At 46.5% G+C, this 10000-nt stretch overlaps 1 protein-coding gene across 1 annotated transcript in view; it reads right to left on the bottom strand.

Annotated features, from left to right (window-relative positions):
• Positions 1-540: 540 nt before the first annotated feature.
• The window catches only part of slc30a2 (solute carrier family 30 member 2), an 11294-nt gene continuing 1834 nt past the window's right edge, over positions 541-10000 (bottom strand). The window contains exons 2-8 of the mRNA XM_028440590.1: positions 4499-4707; positions 3717-3863; positions 2986-3139; positions 2211-2427; positions 2028-2133; positions 1828-1962; positions 541-747 (exon numbers count right to left, since the gene is read on the bottom strand). Coding sequence (XP_028296391.1) covers positions 602-747; positions 1828-1962; positions 2028-2133; positions 2211-2427; positions 2986-3139; positions 3717-3863; positions 4499-4707 — 1114 coding nt within the window. The 3' untranslated portion in view covers positions 541-601. The remainder of the gene's footprint in view (positions 748-1827; positions 1963-2027; positions 2134-2210; positions 2428-2985; positions 3140-3716; positions 3864-4498; positions 4708-10000) is intronic.

Raw genomic sequence — 10000 nt, 5'->3', positions numbered from 1 at the left:
TTTCCACGTGCACGTATGCACCTACGTGCACGTGCACCGACTGTGAACACGACACCGAGGAACAGCCAACAAACATGCAGCGTGTGTGTGTGTGTGTGTGTGTGTGTGTGTGTGTCTGTGTGTGTGTGTGTGTGTGTGTGTGTGTGTGTGTGTGTGTCTGTGTGTGTGTGTGTGTGTGTGTGACTTAAATCTCAGTTAAATGCAGGAAACATTTGTGTTGTGTTGTGAGTAAAAGTCTATAAACTGATTTAATGTGAGCATTAGACAGAAGAAAACAGTCAGAAACATGAAAAAAAAAATTAATAAATAAATTCTGAGAATAAATGAAATATTTGCCCTAAATCTCTGATAAATTTAGAAAAAAATGTTGTGTTTTGAGAAATAAAGTCTATAAACTGATTTAATGTGAGCATTAGGTAGAATCTCACAAATCAAAAGGAAAAAGTTTTCAGAATAAATGAAAAATTTGACTTAAAAAAGCCAGAATTCTAATGAATTCTCAACATCTGGTTTCTCTCTGAGAGTGAAGTTGGAGTCCAGAGTGTAAATCTCCCATGTGGTGACAATGGGAGGAATCAGTCGCAGTGGGAGGGGTCTGTTGTCAGTCACTGGGGTCGCGGCACAGACCACATTGAACCATGTCGTCGGCGTACGGTTCCACCTGGACGGTGACGCTGTGGAATCCAAACTTGTTGTAGAGGAGGTCGGTGGCGTCCGTCAGAACCGTGTGAGCATCATCAGCGTCTTCTGAGGAGGAAAAAGAAAAGTGAGACAAGCAGAGAGTCTACTGGTCTACGTCTATGCAGCACCCGTTTCATTTTCCCTATATCAGTGGTTCTCAACCTTGGGGTCTGGGGGGGGCCAAGATGCCTTCAAGAAACTAGGAATATTTTCTGAACATTTTTTTTCTGCAACTGTTTCTATACTATTTTTAACCTATTTTCATCACTTTTTCTTGCCACATTTTTGCTCCTTTTAATGTATTTTTGCTACATTTCTCCCATTTCTGACACTTTTACATCACATTTTAATGTCTTTTCTGAACATTTTTTCAACTTTCCAGACATGTTCATCACTTATAAACCATTTCTACCACTTTTACACCTAATGTCACATATGTTGACCCATTATTGTCACTTTTAACCTCTTTTCACCATGTTATGCTTAGTTTTGATAATTTAACCACATTCACTATTTGTCATGCCCATTATTTTACACTTTGAACCTTTTTACCACTTTTTCTGTCTGTTTTTGTCCACTTTAATTTGCAACTTTTAACCAATTCCTGTGGTTTTTAAAATCTCATTTCACCACCTTTTCCACCAATTCTGGTCACTTTGAACCATTTTATTAGTGATTGTGTTCTGTATTCATGAGGCTGGTGGCAGAGGGAAAGAAACTGTTTTTGTGTCTGGAGGTTGTGATCCTGATGGACCAAAACCTCCTACCAGAGATTGGAACAGTTTGTGTCCGGGGTGGGAGGAGTCAGGCACAATCTTCCTTGCACGTCTCAGAGTCCTGGAAGGAGGGCAGATTGCAGCCAATGACCTCCTCTGCAGAGTGAATGATACGCTGCAGTCTGACTCATGACTGTTCTTCAATGTTCATGTCTGTGTTCAACCACCTTCAGCTACAGTGGGGGTCCCCGCTATCTGGAACCTTTACTTTGGGTGTCGTGGCCTGAAATGGTTGAGAACCACTGACCTAGAATGCTGATGTCGTCTTTTCAGGTGAGAAGGATTGTTGTTGTTTTGTGTCTTTTTGGAGTTGTTTTGTGTGTCGTGTTGTGTTTAATGTCATGTGACTAGTGAGTAAAGCGCGTCTCACCGACGGTCACGTGCACAGACACCAGCGTGTGCGTCAGCGTCAGGGCCCAGAGGTGAAGGCAGTGCACGGTTTTCACAGCTTTGATAGACAGCAGCACCTCTTTCACTGAGCTGTACTCAATTCCTTTGGGAGAACCTGGAGAACAACACAGTGACCTTTAACCTCTGACCTCAGCGCCACGGTGCAGGGCGCAGCGTTACCTTCCAGGAGGATTCTGAAGACGTCTCTGAGGATGGTGACGGTTGTGCAGAGGACGAAGACCGAGAAGAGGAAGGTGCAGATGGGGTCTGCCACTTTGTACTCGGGCTGAAAGAGAGCGCAGGAATTGTTGGAACATTAGCCCCGCCTCCATGCCCACACCTGCCCACGTGTACCACGTCTACCCGGAAGTAGATGACGGTGGCGGCCACTAGGACGCCGACGCTCTGCAGCAGGTCTCCTAGCACGTGGATGAAGGCAGCGCGGACGCTGGTGTTATCGTTAGCGCTGAGCAGGGCGTGGCTGTGCGGGGCGACGGGGCTCTGCCCGTCCTCGTCGATGTGACGATAACCGCCACCGTGGGCGTGGAAAGTGGTGGAATGATGGAGGATGTATGCCATACTGCGAAAGAACGGGAACCACGTAGTTCAGTGGAACACACCAGGATTATAAACCAATAGGAATGGTCTAACATGGCACCGCCCCACACAACACAAAACAACTAAAACACAAAACAACTAAAACACAAAACAACTAAAACACAAAACAACTAAAACACAAAACAACTAAAACACAAAACAACTAAAACACAAAACAACTAAAACACAAAACAAATAAAACACAAAACAACTAAAACACAAAACAACTAAAACACAAAACAACTAAAACTTGCGAAACAACTGAAACGTGAAACAACAAAGACACATAAAACAACAAAAGCACGTGAAACAACAAGTCAGCAAACAAACAACGCAACACAACACGCGAAACAACAAAGGTTGATTCGCGGCACGCAAAAACAACAAGGAGCGCAAAACAACAAACAACCGCTAAACAACAAAAGCACCAAAACAACAAAGGTGTGTGAAACAACAAAAGCGCTCGAAACAACACAGGCACACAAAACAAATAAAGCACGCAAAAAAGCATGCAAAACAACAAAACATCTAGAACACTGACATGACGTTGACGATCACGGCACACCCGGACGTGACCAACATGACGTGTCCGTCGATCTCGTAGTCATTACGTACGATCCTCTCCACGGCTAAGTAGACTAGCGCTCCGGTGACGATCCAGATGGACATGACAGAGATAAACGCTCCAAGGATCTCTGAGAGAAACACACAAACACACACAGTACACACACACATGCACACCATTGAATCAGTTAAAATGTGGTCCAAACCAGCGGTTACAGGAAGAGGTCAGAGACCAGTTCAAACCACAATCAGAACCCAGTGAGAAACCAGACTAAGACCAGTTCACATGTCATGAAATCTTATGAGAAACTGGTCCTGAACCAGTTACAAAACATCCTACATCCCAATTATCACGTAAGAACCAGATCCAACTGATCTTTACTTCCAGTCCAGTTCTAGAGCAAAACAAGTGAGACCAGTATAAATCAGTTACAAATCATTAGAAACTATTGGAAACCAGTTAGAAACCAGTCTGACTCAGTTAGAAACCAACAGAAACCAGCATTGGAAGCAGTTAGACCCGTCTAAACTACAGTAGTTACAAACCATTAGAAACTATTGGAAACCGTAAGAAACCAGTCTGACTCAGAAACCAGCGTGGAAACCAGTTAAAGACCAGTTTAAACCAGTTAACACCCATTAGAAACTATTGGAAACCATCAGAAACCAGTGAGAAAGCGTTAGTTGCCAGTGTATAAGGGAGCGGACCTGAGCGGTGCCAGCCGTAGGTCATGGTCTTGGTGGGAGATCTGGAGGAGATCCACAGGGAGAACAGGCTCACCATCATACTGCCAAAGTCTGTGAGGAGGTGGGCGGCGTCCGTCATGATGGCCAAGCTGTGGGCCAGGTACCCTCCTGAGGACGCAGGGCAGACTGAGATTAAACCAGTAACAGGACAAACACCAGTGGTCCTGATGGTACGGATTAGCGTTACTACGTCACCACAAACAAATTATTACATAAACATAAACTTTTTCTTTTCTAACAGCGTTCAGTCTGTGCAGCAACCGTTTTATATTCCTTCATGTTGATGCAATCTTTCCAAATGAAAGAAACCTGTTTGGTTAGCTTAGCATGTAGCAAAAAGTCCCACATGTTTGGTTAGCTTAGCACGTAGCAACAAGTCCCACATGTTTGGTTAGCTTAGCACATAGCAACAAGTCCCACATATTTGGTTAGCTAAGCATGTAGCTACCAGTTGCACGTGTTTAATTAGCTTAGCACGTAGCAACCAGTCACACATGTTTACTTAGCTTAACATGTAGCTACCAGTCTCACGTGTTTAGTTAGCTTAGCCATAGCTACCAGCCTCACGTGTTTGGTTAGCTTAGCACGTAGCAACATGTTTGGTTAGCTTAGCACGTAGCTACCAGTCCCACATGTTTGGTTAGCGTAGCATGTTTACTTATGACCTCTGCTGACCTATGACCTCTACTGACCTATAACCTCTACTGACCTATGACCTCTACTGACCTATAACCTCTACTGACCTATGACCTCTCCGATCATGAAGACGAGGCAGACTGCAGAGGCGATGCAGAGCTTCTTCTTAGCGAGCTGTTTATCCACGCTCTGTTCGCTGGGTCTGGATCTTGGACCATGACAGTGGAGCCCGATTGGCTGCCTCAGCTCAATGGACGACGCCCCGACGTCTCCGTTCTTACAGGAAAACTCTGGATACTGCTGATTGGCTAAGGAGCTGCAGACACACAGAGAGAATATCAGCCCTTTCTATTGGTCCTGAAGGTCTACAGAGCCTGATCAACAGGACTACAAAGATGGAGGATTGAGTGTGTTGACAGTGATTGGTTAGGGAAGTACCTCTCCATCGGTGAATGGAGAGGTATTAAACACGGTGGAGGGTGGGTTCGCACATTTAGGCCTGTCGGGTGGGGGCCTGTTGATGGCTGGGCCACCGCGCAGAGCACAAATAAATTGGGATGTGCGATCAGGTGTGACAGGTAGGTGGGACTTTGGGGGGTGTTCCGGGTGCTCACTTTGCAGGGTCTCTCTGGGCTGTGTTGGCCTTGATGGGTGTGGAGGTCTCTCTCCACTTCTGGTGTGGCTGGGTGCTCTCAGTGGCCTTGGGGGAGGTCCCCACGCTGTGTGGGCCCGGGGCCGCTGTGGGGAGTGGGTGGGCTGGCATCTGTGCTGGGGCTGGTGTGTGGTTGCGTGACCCTTTGAGTTGATGCTGTTTGCTGGAGAATGGTGCTCATTGTTCCGGTGGTTTGGGGGCGCTGTCAATCGTCTGGTGGGTCCGGTCCACCTTGGCTGGGGGCTGCTGCACCACACCAGTTGTGGGCCATTGGTGTGCCTCCCTCTCGAGCGCTGGTGGGGGGGCGTTGCCCCAGAAGGGTGGCGGGGCCTGGGCTGCTCTCCTTGCGCCGTTTGAGGCTGTGTGGCCCTGCTGGATGGTGGCCGGTTCGTGGGCTGGAGAAGGGTCTCCTGGGTGGGCCTTGCCTGGAGGCTCAAAGGTCAACACTTCAAGCAGTGCAATCTTTTTAAGACAGCAATGCATGTTTTATTGCAAATAAATAAATGAATGTATTTTATTGCATAATTGTGACCATCACCAGCCCTCCCTAAGGAAGGGTAAGAAATACTTTATTATAGGGAGAATGTAAAAAGAGAGAGCAGTGTTACACCTGAGTGGGGGGAAGGGAACAGGGAAGATGGAGTCAGGTTAGGAAATTGAAGGGGTGGGGAAGAGTTGACTGTTTTCAAGTGAGAGTTAGATGTGATGTTATAGTTGTGTATATTGTGTTAATTGGGTTGTGTAATGAAGCCATTCTGGTGATAAGTGTGGAGAAATTGAGGCGGGTGACTTGGGATGTATATTGATAGGGATTTAGCAATTTTGATGCTTTATTGATCCGTTTTTTTATCGATTCTCTCATCGATTCCCAAATAGGCTGAAAAACGAGTAGTACATGACTACAGAAAATAATATTTATTAAAATAAATATCAGGTTTATTCATATAAATCTGAATTATTCCCCACTGAGAATAAACAATACTCAAATTAATAAAATGAATCCACAAGTGAAGAATAATACATTAACCTCATTTTTATCATTATCACACAACTTTAGTAAGTACATTTTATTTATGTAGCACCTTTCATAGTGTTATGGCAATTATTATATTCATCATCAGGGGACGGATCTGGATAAGCATAATGCTTTTTTCCGTCGCCCTTTCCGGCATGAAAAAGGACAAAAAAAAAAAACAATGATGTGATTTTGCTCTGAATGTCAAATGAATTTCTGTGAATGCAACCATGTCGGAAATGAACTGAATAAATAAATAACTAAAAAAATCATATCATCAAATGTGTGTTCATGTGTACAATTTGTCATGTTTTAATACATGATGACTGCATTACTCTTTGCACTTTTGAACAGCTGAGTCATGTTAACACACAGATAAGAACCCCGGCCTGAAACTTCAAGGCTAACTCACTCACATTCACATTACACACACACACCAACTGACGCACGCACACTATCAAGGACAGATATCAGTGGTGCCAGCCTGTCCTCCACTTCCACTGTTGGGAGCATCTGACTCCCTCCTTTTCTTTCTCTCAGGGTGCAACTTTTTTCCCTATCTGTATAAAGCTTAAGCTGTGAAACTGATAGTCAGTCCTGCATATCCGGAGCCAGGGAAGAACCTTTCTGAACCATCCTGTACTCTTTTTCATTTTAGCCTTTCCAATATACAAGATGGGACCCTCCTTTTGTACTCCTTTTCATTTAGTTTTATAAATCCTTTTTTTTAATAAAACCATCAAGCTCTGACTGGACTCCATCATTCAACCAGGGCAAAAATAATGTCTCCAAATGAGGTCAACCGCAAATTTGCCCTGACAATAGATTGAAAGTGCTTTACAGTAAAAACACAGTGCTTCACAAAACAGAATAAACAGTAATACAAGACTGTCCTTCAAAATAAGGAAAAAGAAAATACAATGTTAATAAAAGAGGAAAATTAAAAGCTTGTTTGTATAAAAGTGTCTTTTGCTGCAGGAGTCAATGGAGTTGACCCAGGCAACCCCCTCCCATGACCAAGCGGCCCCCCAGACACCCCAGAGATCCTAAGTCGAGAGGCAGCCACCACCCTCCACACACACACACAAACTTGAGAGAGCCCCAAGGAGTCGAGGACCCAGCGCACCCCGCCACCAACCCCAATCAAGCCAAGACCGGCCCAGCCTGCAGGCCAAGGCCGCCGACAGCCACCATCGCGAGAGGGCGGTACACCAACGGCACACACCTGGTGCGGTATGGCAGACCCCAGCCAAGGGCGCCCGGACCCACCCATCGGCCTGCAGATAGCAAGACAGACCCACCAGGCGATCGCCGGCGCCCCCAACCACCGGAACAGCAAGCGCCACCCCCCAGCAAAGACCATCCCGAAGAGCCTTGCAACCCCATCCCAACACCAGCACAGACACGCGCACCTCCCCAGCCCGCCCACCCCTCACACCAAGGTGGCCCACACACCGAGAGGACTGCCCCCAAGACCACCAGGAGACGAGACCAGCACCAAGCCACGCCCACAAAGACAGCACCTATCAACCACCCCCCCCAGAGGCCCACCGCCCCATTGCCGGCCGCACCACCTTGATGTAATTGTGTTCTAAGTAGCGGCCCAGCCATCAACAGAGGGGCCGGGACCCCACCCAACAGGCCCATAAGTGTGAAGTGCCTTTCCATTCCCCAATGGAGAGGCACTTCCCTATCCCCTGTGTGAATGTGCTTGTTTAGTGAATGTATGAGGTGCAATTAAAAGAAAGCCTTCATGTATATATGTGTATGTGGTGCATTAGCTCCGGAGAGTGGAGTGTAGGTGTGTTGTGGTGTGTTTAAAATTGAAGGGATTGGTAGGGCAAATTGGGAGTGTCGCCCCCGTGACACTACATGGTGGCACAAGCAGCTGCACCTCCCACCATCAGCCCTGCCATCCAGCCCCCTAAAGGTGGATGGGGTGTGGTACACAAAGTGAGTGAGCCAGACCAGCTGGGAGTGAAGTGTCCATGTAGGAGGCCTGTCAGGTGTGAGCCCGGTCCGTCCATACAGCGGGCCACCGGAGGGGGTGCAAACGGGCACGTGGCACCACGGGTCCCAGGAACGTGCCGAGCAGCACAGCCGGGAGCCCACCTCGCGGCACACTCGAACCATATCAGCCCCATGGAGCACACCCCATGGGGCACACCCCAACCCCCAGGCACAGTGGGGCACCAGCCACACCTTTTAGCAGTCCAGGGGGCGACCCCCGCTGTATGCCTGTCCCATGCGTAGTAGAGAAACCCGCACCAGGACCATCTCAGGCCTGCACGGCCTTACGATACAACATCGTTTACAGGGAGGCGGGTCTGGCTCTCCCAACGAGAGAGGACGCCATCAACTGCCCAAGCAGAGCCACCCCGCCAGCCACAGACCAACAAGCAGGCATACCCAAGCACCCCCAACCGGGCACCCACCCCCCACACCAGCACAGCAAGGATGTTAGCGGGCCACCAGCCCCACCCCGCCCCCAAGACAGCGCGGCGCCACATTGAGTCGTGGCCAGTCCAACCCAAAAACCCACCCCCAAGACACACCAACCCCGTCATGGGGCCCAGTGCACCCAGCCCGCAGACCAGCCACTCCCGACGTGAATCAGGCTGGCCAGGAGGCACAGGCCACACCCCCACCCAGTGCAACTCTAGGGGAGGCCCCAGCAAGGGCACATGACTGTCAATGTGGGGGGACCCTGCTCTCTGGAACCTTTATTTTGGGGGTCGCACCCTGAAAAGGTTGAGAACCACTGGATTAACGTCCCACGGTGATGGACCAAATGGGATTAGAACCAGTGACTCTCTGATTACAGCCCGCTACATTAACCGTTACATCATGTCATTATGTCAACAATACCTACTCACACACACACAGACACGCACACACACGGGAAAATGCTGACTTCTGCTTTTTATCTGGAAAACACACACACACACAAGCACACACACACACACACACACACACACACGCACACACACACACACACACACACACACCTATCTCTAACCATCAGCAGAGCTGGAGGTGATGATGAGGCTAATGAGGTGGAAATAAACTAATGTGGCCTCACTTGAGATAACACACACACACACACACACGCTGTGGTCTTTGGGGGGTTGGTCTGAGCAACAATAATCAGCCGAGTAGAAAAGAGTCTGTTTGATCACAGACACACACACACACACACACACACACACACACACATATAAAGCGGTGTTTGTGTAGATAAATTATAATGTTACATGTTTAATTATTGATCGGTGAAGCTTCTAAATCAAAATAAAATCTGACTAATAATGTTTTTCTAAATAAATGTTTTCAGCATAAATTGTTTTCTTTGTTTCATGAATTAGTGAAGATAATTTGTTACTGCGTTAACTAAAATATTACATATTTACTGATTAAATCAAATCAATAATTCTGTAATTAGTAATTAAAGTAGTTAGTGATTTAAATACTCCTCCATGTCAGTAGGGGGCAGTGTGCAGCCACATTAGACTTAATTTTACTGAACATCTGCAATATTTCACTTATACTTTTGAACAAAATATAAAGACATGCATCCTTCAGTTTTCTACTTGTGATTGATTTCCTGTCAGTGCTGCAGTCATGCAGAACACACAAAATGTTCCAAAATACACAAAACAACAACAAAAATAGTCAGGATTACGTCAAAAACACACAATGCCACTACAAAACACCAAAATAACAGAATATTATACAAAAACGACTCCAAACACACAAAACAATGAGAACATCAACAAAACACAAAATGACTTCAAACACACACACATCAACAAAAATACAGAAAAATTAGAGAATTAATTTACAAAATGACAACAAAAAATAGACAAAAACAGAAAATAATAAGATAATAATAAGAGGCTCTGACTGGTTGTTATTTAATGTTTACATTAATGTTGATCATGT

Source organism: Gouania willdenowi, assembly GCF_900634775.1.
Source record: "Gouania willdenowi chromosome 24 unlocalized genomic scaffold, fGouWil2.1 scaffold_320_arrow_ctg1, whole genome shotgun sequence".
In the NCBI taxonomy this organism is placed as follows: domain Eukaryota; kingdom Metazoa; phylum Chordata; class Actinopteri; order Blenniiformes; family Gobiesocidae; genus Gouania; species Gouania willdenowi.
This window is presented reverse-complemented; position numbering and strand designations above follow the sequence as displayed.